A 22,131-nucleotide genomic window follows, 5' to 3' on the forward strand; every position below is an offset into this window, starting at 1 on the left:
CACCCAGAGAGAGGAGGAAGGGAGGCGGGTTGATGGAGGTGCTCGAGGGGCGAACGCAGGCGGGCAGGGCGGCCTCTCAACCACCAGCTTATCTTGGTGCGGGCGCTCAACCGAGCAAAGAAAGCTGTTGCAATCTCCCCTGTGCCTTGCATGGATTGAAAGGGGGGTTGGAACACGAACAGTCAGGAGGAGCCACGGTTCCCGGCCTCGCTCGGGAGCAAGGCCAATGGGGATGTGAGCTCCCCCGGTGCCAACCAATGAGCACCAGGACCCTCGACGGTGGCCCAATGGAACGCCAACTGGGCCCCGGGAGAAGGCGGGGAGCCGGAGCCCGCCGCAAACCCGCGCGGCCGAGTCCGGGTAAGCCCGCTGGACGCGCTGCGGTCCCTCGGTAGCTGACTCGCCTCCCGCACCGCCGCGCCATGGACTCTCAGAAGCAGACTGTCAACTTCGGGCCCGGGCCCGCCAAGCTGCCACGCTCGGTAGGTCCCCGCGGGCGCGTGCCAGGCTTGCGGTCCGAGGGTGAGTTGGCATCCCTGTCCTGGGCCGGCTCGGCGCCGGTGTGCACCAGCGTGCACGCCGCTTCAGGAGCTCTAGCATGCGGGCTCCGCAAAGTTTTCAGTAGGCAAGGGAAGCTCGGCGACGCGTGTCTGTGCTTCTGCCGCTGGAACCGGCTGCTGCTTCGAGCTGGGCATTCTCCCAGCCGCCCGGATTTGCGGTGCTGCCGGTGTAGCGCATCTGCCCACGCTGGGACTGTGTCTGGGACTGTGTCTTCTTCACCCCGGGCGCGGCGGGAAAGAAAGAAAACTTCTTTCTTGCTCTCCTCTCTCAGTTGTGCTGCGAGCTGGGGCTGTGCGGTGTGGATGCATGAATGGGCGCGTATCGCCAACAAACGGTGAATGACAACGAATGCGTGGTCGATGTTGCCACCGGGGAGCACATTAACTCGCGGGAGTTACATCCGAGGGCCCGCCTCTTTAGTTTATCCAAGCACTCGGGAACGTATTGTTTGGAAGTGCAGATTTGAAAGTCTTCAGGCCTACTTCTTCCTCCGGAACCTAACCTTCCCTGAAGTCTTCCTCTCCTGTGTTTTGGTTTTGCTTTTTACCTTTCCGACCCCTGGAGAGTCATCGGAGTATTCCAATGAGTAGTTTACTGGGCTGCTTAACTCAGTTCAGTTCACTTTATTCTGGAGCAAAAGGAACCAGTGAGTTAACTCCCTGGGGTCCCAGCAGATGATGCAAGTGTTAGCACGGAGGAACTCAAGGTTTGCCTTTCAGACCCCCGCCAGGGTCCAGCTCCACCCCACCCCTCCAGCTGTGTCAAAAGGACAAAGTGGCCCCCAGTCAGCCTTGAACTCCTGGCCATACAGGCGGCCGCCGCTGCTCTCGTGTTTGTATTTTGCTAACCGGGAAGAAGCTGATAAACTGTTGTAGCGGTGTGGGTCCCAGCCAAGTACTTCACAATGATGTGTTGTTGCACGGAGTGGGGTCTGGCTGGGACAGAGCCGCCTCTGTGCTGCGGGGCAGACAGTGTTACAATGGCACAGAGACCGCCCTGCCTTCCGAGGGGCGGCGCTCGCAGTGGTTGGGAGACTGGGCTTATTTTTTTTCTCCGTTATTCTAATTCATTTTAGGGGACCTTCCTTGAAAGAACCATGGGAACATTTCCTGCTAATAGGATGCCTTCCTGTCCCCCATCCGCCACCCCCCATTTTTGGAATCTTCCAAGTGTTTGGTTCTTGTGTGTGTTTGTTTTCTGTTAGGAATTCATTACAAGGGCATGGATCATACAATCATTTACCAGTTATTTTCCTGGGGAGATTTTTTTGCAGTCAGAAGGGATGTGGCGGTGTGTGTGTGTCTGTCTGTGTGTCTGTGTGTGTCTGTGTGTGTGTGTAGGTATTGCTTTTTACTGTCTTCTTGATGTAGTACAATTGAAACAACGACAGAACATTTCAGATTTTGGGGGAGAGGCTGTTAGTTCCAGTGAGTTTTGAAAAATGGCAAACTGCATGTGCATAATTATAATAAAAGCCTAATGAAGTCATCGTTGGTTTAATCACCGGTGACACTTTATTCTCTAGCCCATCTATTTTGGAAAAACAAAAGCAAAACTTTGTTGTGAGTGCACAAGCGGTTGCCTACTACGGTTAGAAAAGATCTGACTGTGTCGGAGGGAGATGTGGATTTTTGGTAGATGTTCTTAAAATTCTTTGCAGTGTTTTTGGTTAAAAGCTTTTGTAGAAAGAGGACTGTGTCCCAGATCAAAGGACTTTCTAATTCATTTGACCAGCCAGTGTTGATAAACATGCAGCAGTTTAAAAGGGGGACCCATTCTTGAACCACTTGTCAAGGTCCTCTTTTGTCTTAATTCGTTACTGTTAAAACACTTTTCATTTTAGAGATTTATTTGAAAGGTAGAGAAAGGAAGAGACAGAGAGCGGTATTTTTCCATTTGCTGATTCGCTTGCCAAATGGCAGTAATAACCAGGAATGGCCCAGGACAGAGCCAGGAGCTGGGAGTTCACCTGCGTGTGTTGTGTGGGTGGCAGGATCCAAGGCCTTGGGCCATGCTCTGCTGGCTTCCCAGGGGCCCTAACAGGGAGCTGAATCAGGGGAGTTGGATATGGGATGCAGGTGTCACAGGGTGTTGCTTAACCCACAACATCACCATGCCCTGAAATACTGTTGCCTTCCCATTGATATTACGTTGTAATGTTGGCCACCTTAGTTATCAGGGCTGGGAATTTTCTAGAGAATCCATGGACTTATGTCTTTGGGAACGGTGTTTCTTGACCCAAGTTAGGCTGTCTCCATTCTCGCTCAACTTGTGCGTGGCAGAATTGGGAAGAAGGGTACTGGGAAGGGTGGGGAGAGAACCTGGGAGTTTCATGGGCTCTTCGGTGGGCTGCCCCCTCCCTGTGGTCAGGGGCCTCCCCCACCCCCTCTCTTGTTTATATGTCCAGAGGGGAAGTTGTGTATGACGTGTTGAAATCATCTTTTCTTTTTTCCCACTAGGTATTGTTAGAGATACAGAAGGAATTGGTAGACTACAAAGGCCTCGGCATTAGTGTTCTTGGTAAGATTTACTTTTGGATTCCGTGAGAGTCTCAGATCAAAGGGGACTGAAGTAAAGGCATCAAGCTTGGAATTTCTGCAGGCTTTTCCTGTAGGCCTTTGTAGATATGAGTGGATCTTTAAACTTTAATAACTTGGGGTGCATGCTAGATACATGTGGTGGAAAACAGCATCCATACTGGTGAGCGGCTTGGACATCTCAGCTTGCCATCGTGTAATTGGTCTCTGCTAAGCACAGAATCTGTACGTTGCCCAGCAGTAGCCCCAGATTTGTCATATTGCTTCACTGAATCCCAGTGTATAGTTCTTATTCTAGTTAAATACAAGCTTCTTTATTATTATTTTTTTAAATTTGAATCACAGAGGTACAGTGCTTGTTCACCTTCAAAATGTCCACAACCATCAGAGCTGGGGCCAGGCGCAAGTAAGGAGCTCAGAACTCAGCCAGGGTCTCCCACAGGCAGAGACCCTCCGGGGGGTGGGTGCTGGTGTTAGAAATGCAGCTGGGACTTGGAACCACTCGCTCTGCTGTGGATGAGTCCTACGTGTGGGGTCTGATTGCTCATGCTTACCCCAAGCTGTCTAGGAAGAGCTTGCATGTTAACACCTTTGTTATTAAGTTTCTTTTCCTTACACGATTGGAGAAGAGGACCTTTGAGTTCCAAAGTTTACTTTCTTTGGATTTTGTTTTTTTACATTTCAAAGGTTGCATCAATTTTTAAAGATATGTTTATTTATTTATTAAGATTTATTTATTTTTATTGGAAAGCCAGATATACAGAGAGGAGGAAAGAAAGAGAGGAAGGCCTTCCAGACACTGATTCACTCCTTGAGTGGCCACAATGACTGGAGCTGAACAGATCCAAAGCCAGGCACCAGGAGCTTCTTCCTGGTCTCCCATGCAGGTGCAGGGTCCCAAAGCTTTGGGCTATCCCCGACTGCTTTCCCAGGCCACAGGCAGGGAACTGGATGTGGAGTGGAGCAGCTGGGACCCGAACCAGCACCCAAACGGGATTCTGGCACATATAAGGGGAGGACTTTAATCCCTAGGCTACTATGCCAGGCCTGCATCATTTTTTTTTAAAATATTTATTCATGGATCCCAGGTTGAGCTACTGCTTGTAGTACCAGCATCATACAGGCACTAGTTCAAATCAAATATCTAAAAAGGATTTACATGTTTGAAAGGCAGAGAGAGGGAAGATGGCGGGGGTGGGGTGCATAGGGCTGGTCTTCCATCAGCTGGTTCAGTTCTTCAAATGGCTGCAATGCTTTGGGACTGGGCCAACCTTTTCTGGATTTCCCCATGTGGTTAGCAGGAGCTGAGTGCTAGGGCCACCTTCTACTGCTTTCCCAGGGACATTAGCAATGAGCTGGATTGGAACTGGAGCAGTGGGGACTGAAACCAGTGCCCTGTGGGATCCTGCTTTTGCAGGTGCTAGCTTAACTCACTACCCCTAAAGCCAGCCCAAAGTTGTGTAATGTTAAGAGCTCATGGAGTTCATTGCTAAATCTGGGTATGAACTGGGTTTTTAGGCTTCTATGAATTGAAATAGTAGCATGGGATTTCACGTTCTTGTCTCAAAGGGCAACATTGTACCCAGATTGCTGTTTGTCAGGAAGAGGTAGTGACAGAGTCACAGTCAACCTCAAGTTGAGCTGGTGAGTGGCCTGTTCAGCAAATGAATGTGCCACTTGGAAAGCCGTTCTGCCATGACTATTGGCTCTGTTTGTAAAGTCAAAGTCTGTTTGGGTCATCCGCTACGCTAAGTGAACTGAGACCTGGATGTGAATACAGGAAAGTCCTTTTCGCTGTTTGTTGACACATTTTGTAGTTAGCTCTGTTGGTTCGGTTCTGAACTGTTGTTATTTATTTTTTCTTCTGCAGAAATGAGTCATAGGTCATCTGATTTCGCCAAGATTATTAACAACGCAGAGAATCTTGTGCGGGAATTGCTGTGAGTTTAATGTTCTAAGTTTACAAAAGACCTAATTGTGTTACTTATGTTTGATATTTCATAAACTTTTGAATGTCTGTTGCATTCCTTGCTATACTCTGCTGTTTGTTCATAATATTGCAAATTGCAATTCATCTTTCACTTAGTGCATGTTTTTTTTGGGGGGGTGTGTATTGTGATTCTTGCGAAGATTTGAAATCATTGTGTCTTGGATAGATTTTTCGGTGCTGTGGTAGGTAAGCTGGCTCAAAAAGGAGTTAAATGACTGAAAAGATGATACTTTGTCAGTGCCATTGAGGTTGGCTTCCATTGTCCATAGAGTGTAGACTTCAAACTGCCTGTGGAGTCCCGGGTTAGTGATGGCGCGATGACACTTCTTGAACGCAGCATTGTGCCACACTCGGTCCTGATCCGCGGGCATTCGCACTCACTGTGTGTGGACAGGCCCTGTGGGTGCAAGTGCTGAGCTTCGGGGATGGCTGCTTACATGGTGCGCCCTAGCTTATCTTAGTTGTACCCCCTACTCCATTTGTAGGAGCGTGGTGACATGTATTTTAATATCCAGATACAAACACGAATAGGGTAACCTTAACAACCAATTTTTTTTTTTTCCTGCGCAAGAATCTGTATTCCTGTCAGATGCCTAAGGGAAAAGCCAGACTTGGGGATTCATCTAGACTGAGCGATAGCCCCACCCAGCAAGTCATCACTAGTATTTCAGATGTTTCTGGTCATCAATTCACATTTGATCTTGGTGTGTGGAAGGCGAGGATTTAACCACTAAGCCACTGTGCCAGGCCCTGGGGTCCCTTTTAATTCTTGGCCTGCCCTTATCCTTTTATCTCCTAACCCGATTCCTGCCTTGTTTCCTTAAGTCTGGGTTCCCTCGTGGCCTTAGGATTGGCCCTGCTTGTGAACCATAACGTGAGCATTGAATTCTGCCTTGGAGTACAGTCTTTCTCAGCTGCCAAGAACTGTGTAGTTAAAGTGTAACCCCCTTCCCGACCCTCGGCTGCAGCATGATCCTCTGAGCACTGCATGTAGGGTAGGCTGGTTTCCAAGAGAATTAGGGTCCCCCGCCTGTGTAAGTGGCCCTATCCTTTACAGAGTTCTCTTGTGTATCTTTGGCTTGAACTTTGTCCCTCTGGCCATCTGTCTTCCTGTGACCTGCTCCTGAGCACTGAGATTACTCAGAGACTCGTGGCCAGTCCCCAGGGTAGACCCCTTGGATCTGGTCTTACTCTATCGCCGTAGCCATCCTAATCCCCATCTGAACTGGGACTCCCTCCTGCAATCAAAGAACTTTATTACGAATTTGATGTTATTTAGGCGTGTGACTACATGACTAGGCCTCACAATGTCACAATGTCCACCTTGCTCACAGCATGATGCTTAACACAAAAGAGTTTGCGCTGTGGATGACAGAAGCCCAAGCCACCGGCACAAGCGACAAAGGCTACATGTGACCTTGAGTAACAGCAAAAGACAGATGAAGGCTTTTCCATTTCTGGGCTCTGTCTTCTCACATCTTAGTGTTATCTTATGGGCCCCGGCAAATTTTTTTTATAGGGTGAGCTCCTCCAAGATTGTTCTTTCCCTCAGCAGAAACAGTCTCTTGTACCCAAATGTTTGAGCCCCGGTCTTAGAACCACATTGCACTGGGCAGCTTGGGTCATGTCTTCATCTGTGTGAGCTGGGGTTGGCTGGGGTTGAGCTGTGTGGACTGGGAGTAGAAGTGGGAAGATGCCAAAAAGGGGCATCGTGGTGTTTTTGTTAGGTGAAGGAGGTGGCCTACACGGTGGCCATAGGCCACCACAGTGCCTGGGGCTCAGTTGTCCAAGGAATGAATAGATCCATGACTGAATTACTGATAGTACAGCAGGAATGGGACACTGCCATGTTTCTTGCGGTAAATCTATCAATCCCAATTCTGTCTTTGACCTTGGGAGTCTGTGTATTGACTGGCCTCTTTTCTTCAGTGCCGTTCCAGACAATTACAAGGTGATTTTCCTACAAGGAGGTGGGTGTGGTCAGTTCAGTGCTGTCCCCTTCAATCTGATTGGCCTGAAACCAGGAAGATGTGCCGACTATGTGGTGACGGGAGTTTGGTCAGCGAAGGCGGCCGAAGAAGCCAAGAAGTTTGGGACGGTGAATATGGTGCTGCCTAAACTTGGAAGTTACACAAGTGAGTGCTACACACTCAGCTGGCGAGGGAAATGCCCGCAAGGGGGCCGCTCTTCCTTCCTCCCCTTTAGTCATTAGTCTGGTACCAGTTGGGGTGGCTGGCTGTACTAGTTGAGACTACTAACTAGCTTTTGCAAAAGGAGTCCTCACAGGCTTGCTTAGGGGAATAGTGCTGGGTTGGCTCAGTTGTGGGTTGGCCCCAGGTTCTGATGATCTCAGATTCTGGCATTTCTTTCTGCCTCCTGCACGGTGGCATGCACAGTCAAGGGAAAGCTGCCCCTTTTTCCTGGGAGATTATTGATGGTACAGTTCTTGACCAGAAGATGTCACCATGGCGGTGCCTGTCACGTTCTCCTTCTGGGGGTGTGGGTTGCATGAGCTGCACTAGAACCACAGGAGCTGAGAGGGAGGGCCGGGGTCCTCAGAGGAGACTGCTGAAGGTAGGGCCAATGGATGCAAGGTGACGAGAAAGGAATTCCCAATATCCACACTGCCATGTTTGACTCATGGTAGGGATGGTAAGATGGAAGCTGGCCAGGTGCTTTTGCTTTGGGGTGCTTTAATCCTTACTGCAGGGGGAGAGGCGTCAGCCTCTAGGATAACCCCCCTACGTCAGTCTCAGACTTGTCTTCTGCGACAGGAATCCCAGATCCGAGCACGTGGAACCTTAACCCAGAGGCCTCCTACGTGTATTACTGCGCCAACGAGACTGTGCATGGCGTGGAGTTTGACTTCGTACCTGATGTCAAGGGAGCCGTCCTCGTGTGTGACATGTCCTCGAATTTCCTCTCCAGGCCAGTGGACGTTTCCAAGGTAAATTAAGAAGAGGATGGATGGATGGGAGGAGGACCTGGTGGTGTTTCTTTTTCTTTTGGTTTGTTTTATTTGTTGTCTGCTTATTTAATTTCATTTTATTTGGAAGACAAAGAGACAGAGAGGTGTTCCGTCTGCTGGTTCGCAGCCTCTCACGACAGGGGTAGACTCAAGCCGGGAGCCTGGAACTCCATCCAGCTCACGCATGTCCATGACCGGGTGGGACAAAAACAAGTGAGCTGTCGCCTGCTGCCTCTCAGGGCGCACAGTAACAGGAAGCTGCATTGGAAATGGCAGAGCCAGGACTTGAGCCAGGCATCCCGGTATGGGGTGGGGCATGCCAAGTGGCATTTTAGCCGCTGAGCCAAACACCTGCTTGGATATACTACTAAGAAGAGGAAGGAATGTGCGATCCTTGGGGTCCTGGGGCCAGGGCAGCTGCCAGTGAGCCAACTATTGCCTGTTGCTAACTATTGAAATGCTGAAGTCCTGACTCATGGACCCCCGGGAGTCAGCACACTGGGGGTGTCTTATTCTCCTCCCCTTTTTATTATTTGTATTGGAGAGTCAGCTATACAGATAGGAGGAGAGAAAGGAAGATCTTCCATCCTTAGCTCACTCCCTGAGTGGCTGCAATGGCCTGAGCTGAGCCCATACGAAGCCAGGAGGCAGGAGCCTCCTCTGGGTCTCCCAGACAGGTGCAGGGTCCCAAAGCTTTGGGCTGTCCTCGACTGCTTTCTTAGGCCACAAGAAGGGAGCTGGATGGGAAGCGGGGCTGCCGGGATTAGAACCAGTGCCCGCCCATGTGGGATCCTGGCGCGTTCAAGGTGAGAACTTTAGCCAGTAGGCTACCATGTCGGGTTCCTTATTCCCCCCTTTAAGAGCAGATTTAGGTTATTCAGGCTCACAGGACTTGTGTGAAGGAGGTGCCCAATCTCCTGCCACCTTCTACTCACTCCAGCTTCAAAAACATCCATAGGGGTGTAGACTATGAGCAGTTCACTAAGTGGGTGGCATGTGCATGGCACAAAGGCGTAGATGGCAAATATTTCATATTGGGAAGGCAGATGTACAGAGAGGAAAGAGAGAGACCGAGCTCCCATGTGATGGCTGCAACGGCTGGAGCTGAGCTGAAGCCAGGAGCCAGAAGCCTCTCCAAGGTCTCCCACATGGGTGCTGGGTACCAAGGGGGCCGTACTCCATTGCTTTCCCAGGCCTTAAGTAAAGAGCTACATGGGAAATAGAGCAGCTGGAACATGAACCAGAGCCCATATGGTCTGCTGGCACTTGCCGGTGGAGGATTAGCCAATTGAGCCATTGTGCTGGCCCCTATTAAAATGGATTTTTTTTTTTTTTTTTGCAAATGGTTGAACTAAGTTGTAATCTTTTTAAAAAGGTGTGGTAAGGTATACATAACACAAAGGGCATTTGAAGTGTACAGCACAGTGGTGCTAGAAGCATCCCAGCCCCACCATCCCATCTTCATTCATCTTCTGTGGGAACTCCGTATCCAGCACTAACTGCCTGACTACCTAGGACCTCAGCACCCAGCACCCACTATCCTACTTTGTGTTTCCACGAATGTGTCAGCACTAAGTGCCTTCTGGAGGTGGAGTGATGCAATAGTTGACCTTTGGTCTCTGGCTCGATGCACTCAGCATACCATTCGGTGTCACTCTCTTGGAGGTTTTTTTTTTAAAGGCAGAATAATTTTCTTGTGTGGATATATCGCGTTTGCATTGCAGTCTGCTTTTCTAGATTATTTCCTAAAGAATGCCGGCTGTGAACTCTTCCCGCACAGTACCGTTTGGTTTTTGCCCGAGGTCTCAAGGAGAGAAAGGAAGAGGGCGCTGGTCTTGCACAGCAAAACCTCCCACGTTTTCTTGAAGCATCTGCTATTACAAACATTTCTGTCCCTGGGACAGGCGCTTGGTACAACTGCTGTGGTGCCACCTGGAACAACTGCATCCCATAGCCGAGTCTAGATTGAAGTCTTGCTGCCCATCCTGATCCCAGCTACCCGCACATGCAAACCTTGGGGCGGGGCATTGGGACTCTGCCTTGAGTCCTTGGGTCCCAGCTACCCATGCGGGAGACTCAGATCGGGTTTGGGGCTCCTGGCTTTGGGCCGACCCAGTCCTGGCTGTCATAGGCATTTGGGGAGAACCAGAGGATGGAAGAACTCTGTGTGTGTCTGTGGATCTCTGCCTTCCAAATAGAAGATGAAGTCACAGATAAATGCTTTTTGAAAATTGATCTGGTGGCATGTTCCTTCCCCTCTCAGCACCTTCTGATTGTCCCTTTATTCACAAATCAAAAACATGTTAATCAGAGCAAACTTTGGTAGTTGCAGGTATTTAGTTTTAAATTATTTTCATGCAAGTGATATGGACAGAATATGTTTTGAATTTTTTTGGTAATTTTCTATACTTATTTAAAATTAGTAAAAATTTTTTTTTCTCTTGACTGCCAAGGATGTTTAGAGGTGCCATTTCCAAGGCTGGTTTGGGTGTAGAGAGGAGATGGGCAGAGCGGATGGGAGTAAGTACAGGGCCCTTCTGGGGTGAGGTCCCCAGGCTGGCCCTCCGCACCTGCACAGCCCCAGAGGGAGGCGCTTGCGGAACGGGGCAGGCCGCCTGTGCAGGCACAGAGTAACTCGTACTTGCAAGAGAGGCCGGGAGGTTGGCCAATGAAGAATGCCCCGTGGTTTCTACAGTGTCCTGTCTTTCCTGTTCTCAGTTCGGTGTGATTTTTGCCGGCGCCCAGAAGAACGTGGGCCCTGCGGGGGTCACGGTGGTGATTGTGCGTGATGACCTGCTGGGATTCGCCCTCCCGGAGTGCCCCTCCATCCTGGAGTACAAAGTGCAGGTGGCCAGCGGCTCCTTGTACAACACACCCCCGTGTTTCAGGTAACGGTGGGCCCCAGCCCGGTGGCCAGTTCCTCGTGCAAGTGCACGGGGCTTTCTCCAGCGTGTTCTCGAGCTGCTGATCTGCTTGCCCACACGTCCTGCCGGGATCCTCTGCCCTGCTCATCTTTCTCTTTTAGCCCTCTGCCCTCTGCGAGACTTTTTCTTGTCCTTTACCCTTCACTGGCAGTGGGAGGGAGGGCATGTCTTAGTCTGCGTTTGCGCCCATGTAGTCCAGGCCCTCCTGGTTTTCCTTTAACCTCAGAGTCCTCTGCAGCTGAAGAGCCGTGGCCTGCATCGCAAGCATGCAGGCCGCTTGGGAGGAAGGGCTTACAAACGCTGGGCCTCCCCGCCTTTGTCTGCTTCGCTGGCTGGCTGCAAACACACTAGCCTGGAACGCCTTTCCATTTTTGTCTTCTCTTGTTTAACCTGATCTGCAGAGGCCCGGGATTTCGGTAGCTGGGCAGGAGGGTGCCTTCCTTGTAACACGTACAGTGAGGGCAGGGAGCTTGCTCTGTGAGTTTCCTGGGGTCACTCACTTCCCGCGTGCAAGTGTTCTGGGAAGTCTTTACGATATCTAGAATTCAGTAGTTGCCTAAATGTCCTCCTGCCTACAAGCTGTGTGGTCCTAGACGAGTCGCTTTACCTCTTCTGTGTGGTAGGTTCCTTTTGGAGTTGTAATAATACCCTCCTCCCTGGGTTGCCGTGAGATTTAGGCAAGTCGAGATGCAGGCTGTGTATGTGTCTGTATCATGTGGTAAGGAAGTATCTGAGGAAGGGTTGCTTTCTCAGGAAAGTATATTTTAGCCCAAGGTTCTGGTCCAAGGTCAATGGGCATGCCTGGGGTTAGTCAGGGTGGCAGAGTTCTGTGGAGGCACAGAGCGTTGCACGTCCGGAGACGGGGGCTTGCCCTTGGGTCCTGGTCTCTCCTCATTCTTACAGATCCCCTGGAGGAAGCAGTCACATGTCAGCATCCTCGTGACCTTGTCTGTCCTGAAAGCTTCCCGGAGGCTGCATCTTAAAACACCACATTCTAGTTACCTCCCTGGCCTCTTCCTACTTAGCGCCAGGAATAAATATCAAGTGTTGGAGGGGACAGACTTATAAAATGTATAGTGTGTGTGTGTGTTGGTTGTACTTTGTGAGTCCCTGGCACTTGGTACTTCAACACTGCTTGATTTCCATGGCTGCCGCTGGTTCCTGGCCACCCCTTGGGAGGGGCCGATGCAGGGTTTATTTACTAGGGCAGCTGGGATGTAAAACTGAGATCCTTTAAGCATAGGTTGCCTTCGTGCTCCTGGCCACCGAGGAGGTGGACACTGTTGCTGGACTTCTGCCCATTTTGCAAGTGAGGAGGCCAAGGTCATGTTTTAGACAGTGGTCTTGTGGGGACTGGAAGCCAGGCAGTCTGCCCTGGTTCACGGGCAGGTCCAACCTCAGTGCTCTGCACAAACAGGATGATTGTCTTGGCTCTGTTGTGTGGGAATGATTTTGTCTTGGGAAAAGCAAACCCAAGTAATTGAAACAGAAATCTTTCATCTGTTGGTTTACTCTTCAATGGCTACAGTAGCTGGGATTGGACCGAGCCAAAGCCAGGAGCCAGAATCCCCACCCTGGCTTCCCACATGGGTGGCAGGGGCCCAGGTATTTTGGCCATGAGCCACTGCTTTCCCAGACACATTATTAGAGGGAAACTGGATCGCAAACATAACAGCTAGGTCCGAAGCCAGCATTCCGACACAGGGTGGCACATCCTGATACATCAATTGGTATTTGTTATTGTTAGGGTAAGAACCTATTTGTGGGACCAGTGAGAAAGCAGACCAGTGTGTCTAATGGGAGATTAGAAAGGTAACTTACATGGTGATTTTGGCAAGTCCCTGTGCAGACCCGGACCTGGCAGCTGGCCCCACAGGGCTGGAAACATGGGTAGGGAGAGGCAGGAAGCATCCCTACCTGAGGATGGGCTGAGCTAGAAATGAAGACAGACAAAGCCACAGCAGTTTCGTTCCAAGATGCACGGATATTGTGATGCCTGAGATCAGCTCTGGGCAGCATTGTTTGTGAATTGATGAGCAGAAGATGGAAGGCCATGGGGTCCGTGCATCCTGATGCCAGGAGACCCCCGGAGGTTGCTTTGCTGAAAGAAAAGGAGAAAAGTTGTGTTTGATTACAGTACCAGCACAGATCCGTGCGTTCATCTGTGAGGGTCAGCTGGTGAGAAGCTTTTGCGTGGAGACTCAAAGCTCTGTGTGCTGTCCCCACCCGGGCCTGTGCCCGCAAGGCTGCAGGGCCTGGAGATGCCCAGAAGGATGCAAACCTTTGCATGCCACCATGAAAAGGATTCAAGGTTGAAAATGTACTGTCGTTTTATTTTTGTTCGAAAGTCTGTAGAAACCTTGGGTTCTACATGGGTTAGCGTGGACAGGGACTCTTGGGGACTTCAAGGGTGAAGAGGCAAATCTGCAAGGGGTTGGGAAGGTAGGGCCAGATGACATCTTTTTGAGGGGCTGGGCAGGTGTATCCTGATGTCCTGAGGCGTGAGTACTGGGGTCTGAGATGGGGAAGGACTCATGGCTGTGTGTCTGGTGAGGTGTTTTTCCCAAAATTGTTCTTCTATTTAATCTTTAAATAATTACTTACTTGAAAGGTAAAGTTAGAGAGAGAGGAAGAGAGAGGGAGAATGAGTGTTTTTCATCTGCTGGTTCACTCCGTGCGTGACTGCAACAGTGGGAGTTGGCCAGGCTGAAGCCAGGACTAGCTGGAACTCTCTCTGGGTCTCCTAGCTGAGTGCAGGGGCCCAAGCACTTCAGCCATCATTCATTGCTTCCCCAGGTGTAGCATGCATCTTTCATTGCTTCCCCAGGGAGCTGGTTTGGAAGTGGAGCAGTTGGGACTTGACAGGCACTCATGTGGGATGCTGGTGTTGTAACAGTGGCTTGACCCTATGTGCTACCACACTGCTCCCTGAGCCTATTGCTATGAATGGTCCCCAGAGTTCTGGAACTGAGTTGACCCCAGTCTGTTTCATCACATGCTTTGCTGACATGGGAGGGACCTGCTTTGTCTGTTTCTAACCTAGCTAGGAAGTGTGTTTCAGTGCAGTGAGGCAATCAGCTTGTCCACTTTGGCAAAGTTGGGACTGTGCAAAACTTTATTTTACAGTCTTCATTGTACAGTGTGCGGGGTAAATTACAGTGTGTTTGTCCTGTCTCCATTTGTATATCCAAATTATGGACATGTCACTCGAATCTTCGTTGTAGCATCTACGTCGTGGGCTTGGTGCTGGAGTGGATTAAGAACAATGGTGGGGCAGCGGCCATGAAGAAGCTCAACACCATCAAGTCTCAAATGATTTATGAGATTATTGATAATTCACAAGGATTCTATGTGTAAGTTGAAGAATTTCATCTCACATCTTTTGTGAATTTAAAACTGTATATACTGCATATCAGTGAAAGTGGGTATTCACTCTTCTCTGTAATGCTATCGTACTGGTAAGGGTGAGTGGTCTTGTGCTCCATGCAGTGGGGTGCCCTCTTCCTCCTGCACCCCAGCCCTGCCTCCCTCCTGCAGAACAGGTGCCCCCAAGACGTCTGCAGATGGAGCTGGTTCCAGCCCAGGATGGCTGTGCTTGAATGCTTTCATGATCATGTGCCCAATGGACAGGTCTCCACCAGCAGAGCGGCATTGTGAGGGCCCTGGAATATACAGGGGTTTTGCATTAATTTTTTAGGGCTGCCATATTAGCAAAATGTGGTGGATCACAACCATAAAACTTAACTCTTTCTGTTCCCAAAATGTCAGAAGTGGGGATCAAGGTGTGCATGGGCTGTCCCTCTGCAGAACCCTTAGGGAAGATGTTCTTCCCGCCGGCTGGCTTCTGATGGCTCTGAGTTCTTGGTCCCTGGCCTGCCCTTCTTTCTGTGTGTATCCTTAGGGACAGATTAACTAGGTCCTCCAGATAATCTAGGATGATCTCCTCTTGAGATCCTTTTCGTAATTACATCTGCAAAGGCCAATTTTCAGTTCTTTCCTTCATGTGTGTAAAGATTTATTTGTGTGAGAGGTAGAATGACAAAGGAAGAGAGAGAGGGACACTTTTTTTTTTTGTATCTGCTGGTTCACTTCCCAAATGGCTGCAGTGTCTGGGACTGGTCCAGGCTGAGATGGGGAGCCTGGAATTCCATCCGGGCCTCCCATGTGTGTGGAAAGGGCCTAAACATATGAGCATTAGTCGCAAGCTGGATCGGAAGTGGAATGGCTTGAACTCAAATAGGCCCTGTATTATGAGGCCTTGCAAACAGTGGCTTAACTTGCTATGTCGCAAAACTGACCTCTGAACCCTTCCACCCGCACCCCAGGCAGTTACATTCGCAGACCCTGAAGTTAGGATGTGCCGTGTGGGCCATGACTCCAGGCAGCACAGCCGGCTGCTCGCCTGAGTGCTGCACGTGAAGCACCCGGTGTGTACCTGGGCTGCCTGCAAGCAGAGCGATGACATCCTTGTTGTTCTCTTGCCCTCTGTGTGGGGACAGGTGTCCACATGCCAGGCTGAATGCCGTGTCTGTGCCCAGGTGGATGTGCGTATGTGTGTATAGTCACACATGTGTAAGTTCGTCCTCAGCGAGTCAGGACCCCCATTCATAATGGTCATTATTCTGCTCCTGGCAGTCACGAGAGTACTCACACTCCAAGAATTCCATGGGCTACGTGCAATAGAAAACACCGTTAATCCATGCATTTTAGCCAGGGCTTGCCAGCTAGCGTAGCTCCATCTATGGCTGAGGGCTGAAGTGTAATTTTTTGGACAGCCTGAAAGAAGCCATTTGCCACTGCTACTTCTGCCCTGACAATGTTTGCTTGCTGTCTGCTGCCGTGAGCTCTTGGCACATACTGGCTCTGCAGCCCCACGGGCCTTGGAGGACATGGGCTTGGCCGCATGCCTCGGCCTTTGGGCTCCTCTCCTGCCAGGCTCTCTGGGTGAAGGGCTGTGTGCTGTGTGTTACTGTCTGCTTTGGGGTGCTGTACAACAGAGGGATTCAGTCCTGAGGAACCTTCCCGAACCCTGATGTGTGACGGGGAAGTAAAACACCCCATCAATGCTTGCTGGGCCACTTGAGCGTGCATAACCAGGACCACATCACCCACAGAGCCCAGAGCCATGGCCAGAGAATGTGGGGTGAGCATGGAACAGTGAGATACTGTTTGGAAGGAGGGGGAAAAGAGGGTTTTTGTTTGAGTTCGAGCCTTGAATGTGAGTTGAATTAGGCAAAGGGCAAAAGTATTTTTAGGAGCTTTTAGGAAGGCCGAGAATAACCCAAGAAGGGCACCAAGGGAAGAAAGTAAGTTGTATTTAAGGAGCAGAAGATGGGCCGTGAGGTGAGGATGATTTGTACTGAGTCAGAAGGCAAATCTGGAAAGAACTACAGGTTTGTTTAATTCACCTGTTCGTTCATTCATTGGTTCCTACTCATGTGCGCCTCCATCCACCCACGCATTCATGCATCTGTCCTTCTGTCCTTGCTGGGGGACAGGAAGCCTGATCATACCTCTGGGGGAAAAATCCGGGAAGTTATGCACAAAATGGGAAAACCTGGCAGGAATGCCGGCCATCTCCTGCATCTTCCTCCCTGAGAGCCGGGACACTCAATATGGGATGCGAGTGTTCCCAATGCCTGATCTGGCTCCTGTGTTCTCCTGTGACAGGTACCCCTTCTGTGTCCCATGATGTGTAAGGTAGCCCTTTCATGGAGCACAGTACTGGACAGTGTTCCAGGGTGGCACCAGCCCTGCCAGGGACTCCAGCAGAAAATTCTAAGACCAGACAGGACCATCATGAGGCACCCAGTGGGGCTTCACTTACTTCCTGGGCCTAACTATCACTGCAATGGCCCTGGAGGACCCTCGTGGAGCTCCTGTGGGTCATATACCCTGGCCCTGGAGGAACCCCACGGACCTCCTGTGGGCTGTGTACCATGGCCTCTTGGACTTAGAAGCTCATTAGCATATGACCTTGGGTAAATGACTTGCGAGGCTTTGGTTTCCTCATTTGTAGGTAGATGTTTGTCGAAAAGGCACAGGAGCTCACGGAACAACTCAAGATCCACCCAACCAAGCTGTGATCCCTGAGTGTGGGGCATGTTAGGGTGCATTGCCGTGCCACAATGCAGAAGTAAGAGACTGTAATGAGGACAGAGCAATACATTCGTAAGAGCCACCAGAATGAAAACACATCCAGCAACCAACACACGTCTTAGTCTGCGCAAGTTAATGCAGAAGGAGGGCTGAACAATTTTAAATACAAATATGTTGAGGAACAGACACAGTCTAAACAGCAGAGTATATGAATTTAAGCTCAAAAATAAGCTTAAAATTTCTTTCATTAAAAAATTATTACTTTTTTTTCATTTTGTTTGAAAAGCAGAAAGACAAATATGGACAGACAAGAGAGAGGGAGTTTCCATTTACTGCCCAAATGACTGCAAAAGCCAGGACTAGGCCAGGGTGAAGTCCTACAGCCAAGAGCCACGTACTCCATCCTGGCCTCCCAGGCACTTAAGCAGGGGGCTGGATGAAAAGTGGAGTAGCCTGGACTTGAACAAAATGCCAGCATCACAAGCAATGGCTTAACCCCCTGCATCACGCCAGCCCATGTGGTTCTTTTTCCAAAATGCAGATCTCATATCACTGTGCAGACCTGCTCCTCGTTGTTCCAGGATCCAGTGCGAATCCCAGCAGAGCGTGTCCAGCCGATCCCCGTGTCTTGGCAGACAGAGTTCCCTGCCATGGCGCCCCGTTCTTTGGGCTGCCCAACTCCCATATCCCTGTTCTGGAAGCTGCCAGCCTTCTCCTGACAGTTAGTGGCTCAGCCTCTGCTGCTCCCCAGCTGTTTGCTGTCACGTGGAGTTGTGGCTGCCTGCAGGGCCATCTCTTGCTAGACTGGGATCAGCTAATTCTCCATAATCTCTCTCCCCACCCCTCCTGCAGCCCCATCCTGCTGGGCGACTAGGTACACATGTTGATCTTCAGTGTCTTTCATTTAATGATTGATCCAGGACCTCACCCACCAGCAGGGAAGGATTGGTAAATGTGAGAGTGGATGAAGTATGAATCGTAATTGTTTTTTTTTTTAAATGAAATACGCTTTTAATGATCTACCTTTTTGAATCTCCACCTTGGGAGCTCAAGGTGGCAGAACTGAGAAGAGGGTAGCCAGTGAGTGTTGGATTTGAACACTGGCCATGACACTGACTGCCTTATGAATGGGGCTGAGGATGGGAGAGTGGGGATGCGGGAAAAACACAGATTCAGAGCCTGCTCTGTGTGTTTGCCACTGTGTCCTGCCTGGTTTTCTGCCTGAAGTTGTGCACTGGACTCCTGTTAACTCTAACAGGAATTATGATTGTGCCCTCGGGGGGTTTCTCACACTGCTTTTATTTGCTGTTTAACTTTAACGAATGCCAGCCTGTGAAGTGGAAGTGGAATAGGATGTACTTCAGCAAGGGCAGGGAGGAGGCAGCTTTATGACATGTTGTACTTTCCAGAGTAACTTGGCAACTCTTTTTCCATTTATCTCCTTCCATTGTCAGTGGGACATAATATTGGCTGGTTACTTTCCTGTGAAATCAAATACTCATAGACAACACACATTCCTTTTTGTGAGTCTGTATGTGTCTTAATGTAAGGAGCTGGGAATAAAAAGGTAAATTTGTTGAATTCATTGAATATTAATGTAGCATTTAACATGTTCCAGAGAGCTTTAAATCTCTCTCTTTTAAAAGGTGTATTTAATTACTTGAAAAGTCAGAGTTACAGAGATAGAAGGAGAGACAGAGAGAGGATAGAAAAGAGATCCTACACCTGCTGTTTCACTCCCCAAATGGCCACAATGGCAAGGGCTGAGCCAGGCCACAGTCTGAAACTCCATCTGGGTCTCTCACATGCAAGGCAAGGGTTTGGGCATGTTGGTTTTCTCAGGCACTCCAGCTTGGGTCTGGATCAAAAGTAGAGGAGCTGGGACTCAAAGTGGTGCCCCAATGGGATACTGGCATCACAGGTGGTAGGCTAACCCACCCTGCCACACCATGCCCCTGAATTGTATCAGGTATCTATTTTGTGTCACAGAACACCCCAAGACTTAATGCTTTAGAGCAATGTCCTTTTTCCTGTTCAAGCAGCTGCTTAACCTCTTGGCCTAAGCTTAGAAATTTCACAGTCCCTTCTGTTGCAACCTCCTGGCCAAAGCAAGTCACAAGACCAGCCGGCTTCAAAAAGTGAAGAACTGAGGACTGGCGTGGCACAGCAGGTGAAGTGACGTCCCATGTTGGTATGCCATTTTGAGTCCTGGTTGCTCTGCTTCCAGTCCAGCTGCCTGCTGACGTGCTTGGGAAAGCAGCTAAGAGGTAGCATAAATCCTTGAGCCCTCACCATCCATGTGGGAGACCAGGATGGAATTCCTGGCTTCTGACTTCCGTCTGGGCCAGCCTGGCTTCTTGTAGCTATTCAGGGAGTGAACCAGCAGGTGGAAGACAACTTTCTCCCCTGACACTTTGTGAGTCTGCCTTTCAAATAAATAAGTCTTAGATTTCTTCACCTGCCGTGGAAATTTCTCTGCATGTTCTGACTTGCTGAGTCTTCCTAAACAGCCTGAGTCGGGTTCCATGATTCCCACTGCTCGAATGAGGAAGATGAGGCACAGTAGCTTCTGAGGGTCACACAGCTTGGAACAACACAGGATGACCAGTCCTTCCAAAGCTGCTGAATCTCTTTGTAGCTTTCCAGACAATGTCTCATTCACACTTTCTGCATGCCGGATATGTATTGAAAACATCGTTTATATTGTACCTAGGACGTACCACAACTGGTGATTGTTTCTGTTCCCAGTCTTGAGATGAACAAACCAAGGCTTGTGGAAGCTAAGTCATACAAGAACACACTCATGGTTCTGTTGCATGAGGAAGAAGCTGATCTCTTTTTCAGTTATTTGTAACTGTCCAGGTTAGATGTTGCATATTTGTATATATTAATGTTGTCTGCAAATGTAGGAAAGGCATATAAGTCAAGCAGAAGCCCTGCTAATGACAGTCCAAACAGCTGAAATAGAAAAAACGTGTTTTTCAGCTGCCCAGTGGAGCCCCGAAACAGAAGCATGATGAATATTCCATTCCGCATCGGCAATGCCAAGGGGGACGAAGCTTTAGAGAAACGGTTCCTCGATAAAACCCTTGAGCTGAACATGCTCTCCCTGAAAGGGCACAGGTGAGCGCAGGGCCGGCCCAAAGCATGCCGGGAGCTGGCTTTGGTCTTCTCTCGTGGCGTTGGGGAGCCCACTCAGTTTGGAGCAGCTGTCGTGTGACCTGGGGAGAGCAGCCCACTGGCTGTGGCCTCTGCCTTCCTGCTACCTGTTGATGGGGCCGGAAGCAGTCTCCCTGGCTGGAGGACAGATGAGCACCTTTCCAGTTTGCACCTACTTCTCTGATGCAGGGTTAGGATGGCTATCAGTCACTCTGGAACAGTTTATGAACGCCATTGCTGGGGCCGCTGCCCTGCGGGGCAGGTCCCCGAGCGACATCACCCTTTGTCTCGCTTACCTTCTTCCCTTTGCCAGGGTCTTCCCTGGGAGGGGTTGGGGGGGACCTTTCCCACTGACAGAGACCCAGGAAGCCCCAGGAGGGGGTACAGGTGCGAAGTCGGCCAGTGTGATGTCAGGCGTCACCCCTGCAGGTGACTTGAGATGCTTGTTCTGATGCTAACGTGTACGCTTTTGCCTTCTAACGTCTGTGTGCCTGGTTGTTGCAGGAGCGTGGGAGGCATCCGGGTCTCTCTGTACAATGCTGTGACGGTTGAAGATGTTCAGAAGCTCGCAGCCTTCATGAGAAACTTTCTAGAGATGCATCAGCTGTGAACACAGCCTGCTCAGCATATCTTCTGACCCGACCCTGCAGAAAACAGAGAGCAGCTGGGGAATGCCCACCGAACTTTGTACTAACAATGACTACGCTTGTTGTAGGTTCTCCTTTTCTCCCAAAAGCACCCACGCAGCCTCCTCAGCCCTGCCACCCTGCTGGGAGCACAGGCTGTTGGTCACGTGGATCCTGATCTAAACTGGAATGACTCTTCAATCTCTCTGTTGTTGCTTTCTAACACATTCCAGCTTCCCTGGTCTTTGCTGTTACTTTTTCCTCACTGGATTTTAATACCTGGACTTGCCCGTGGGCCTAGTTCTGAGGTGGCAGTTCACTGTGTCTGGAGGCCTGTGAATGCCCAGCGTGGAGAGGCCTTCCAGATGCTTCTGCAGAGCCAGGGGCCCCTGGATTCTGCACCTGGGGATTAAGATCAACACTGACCATTTTGCAGACACTTGAGAGTTGTGGACAAGATACGCGGCTACAGCTCTTTTTTGATGCTGTTGTTTTCACAGACAAAAATGACAACCTTTGTATGTCCACGTTTAGACAGCAGCATCTGTTTTTTAATACTGCAAAGTTTCTATCTGTGCTGTTACACTTCTCATCACAACGGTTCTCCCTGCTAGTGTCGTGACTTTTACGGTTTGTTCAATGCTGGGTCTGTTTCGTTGGTGCATCATGCTTGCAACAGCCAGGGTGCTCTTCATCCTTTCCCCTGTCCCTCGTCAGGCTGCTCTGTGAGCAAGATGCACACGTTTCACGAATCACTTTTATTCTCCTGTTGGTGGGTGGGAGGAAAGGTTGATTGGTTTGTTCTTTGTTTTAGACGATGCTGTTAAGCTAAAAGTCTGTCTAACAGCCCTCTCCTTGGTTGGCTGGCCTATTGTGGTGTAGTTTCTGCACGGGGTGAGGCTGTGACTTACACAAGATCTTTGCTGAAGTCCTTGCCCTGCTGTGTATCCCTTGTGTTTGATGTTGACTTTGTGACGAACATTAAAATCCTCAGACATCTCAGCCCGTGTCTGTGAGTTTCTCTGCCTGTGTTTGAGACAGGTGATTCCTTTTTAAACTATGATGGAGAGGAGGAGGACATGATAGCCTAGTGGCCAAAGTCCTCACCTTGCACACGCCGGGATCCCATATGGGTGCCAGTCTGTGTTCCAGCTGCTCCAGTGTTTTACATACATATGCTTATATATACACATAAATGTTTACTTTGTTTCTATTTATTTATTTATTTATTTATTTTTATTTGAAAGGCAGATTTGCAGAGAGGAGA

The 22,131-nt window shown here is 49.8% G+C and overlaps 1 protein-coding gene across 2 annotated transcripts; it reads left to right on the top strand.

Annotated features, from left to right (window-relative positions):
• The first annotated feature begins 269 nt into the window (after positions 1–269).
• Positions 270–21,866, top strand: PSAT1 (phosphoserine aminotransferase 1). Of its 2 annotated transcripts, XM_040988802.1 has the most exons (9): positions 270–482; positions 3,021–3,081; positions 4,969–5,038; positions 7,018–7,223; positions 7,863–8,035; positions 10,775–10,944; positions 14,205–14,333; positions 20,065–20,202; positions 20,743–21,866. In XM_040988802.1, the coding sequence occupies exons 1-9, from the start codon at positions 423–425 to the stop codon at positions 20,846–20,848; spliced, it is 1,113 nt and encodes a 370-aa protein (XP_040844736.1). In that variant the 5' UTR covers positions 270–422; the 3' UTR covers positions 20,849–21,866. The 2 variants fall into 2 exon arrangements, with proteins under 2 accessions (XP_040844736.1, XP_040844737.1); XM_040988803.1 differs by lacking the exon at positions 20,065–20,202.
• Positions 21,867–22,131: the final 265 nt, after the last annotated feature.

This window comes from Ochotona curzoniae, unplaced genomic scaffold (genome assembly GCF_017591425.1).
Source record: "Ochotona curzoniae isolate NIBS_2020 unplaced genomic scaffold, NIBS_Ocur_1.0 contig_50, whole genome shotgun sequence".
Taxonomy (NCBI): domain Eukaryota; kingdom Metazoa; phylum Chordata; class Mammalia; order Lagomorpha; family Ochotonidae; genus Ochotona; species Ochotona curzoniae.

What these genes read in the sequence shown, in the direction of transcription:
- PSAT1 (XM_040988802.1), top strand. Translation starts at nt 423, where the DNA reads ATGGACTCTCAGAAGCAGACTGTCAACTTCGGGCCCGGGCCCGCCAAG. An exon ending in AATCTTGTGCGGGAATTGCT is followed by an intron (nt 5,039 to 7,017) that starts GTGAGTTTAATG and finishes TCTTTTCTTCAG; the next exon opens with TGCCGTTCCAGACAATTACA. An exon ending in GGCCAGTGGACGTTTCCAAG is followed by an intron (nt 8,036 to 10,774) that starts GTAAATTAAGAA and finishes TCCTGTTCTCAG; the next exon opens with TTCGGTGTGATTTTTGCCGG.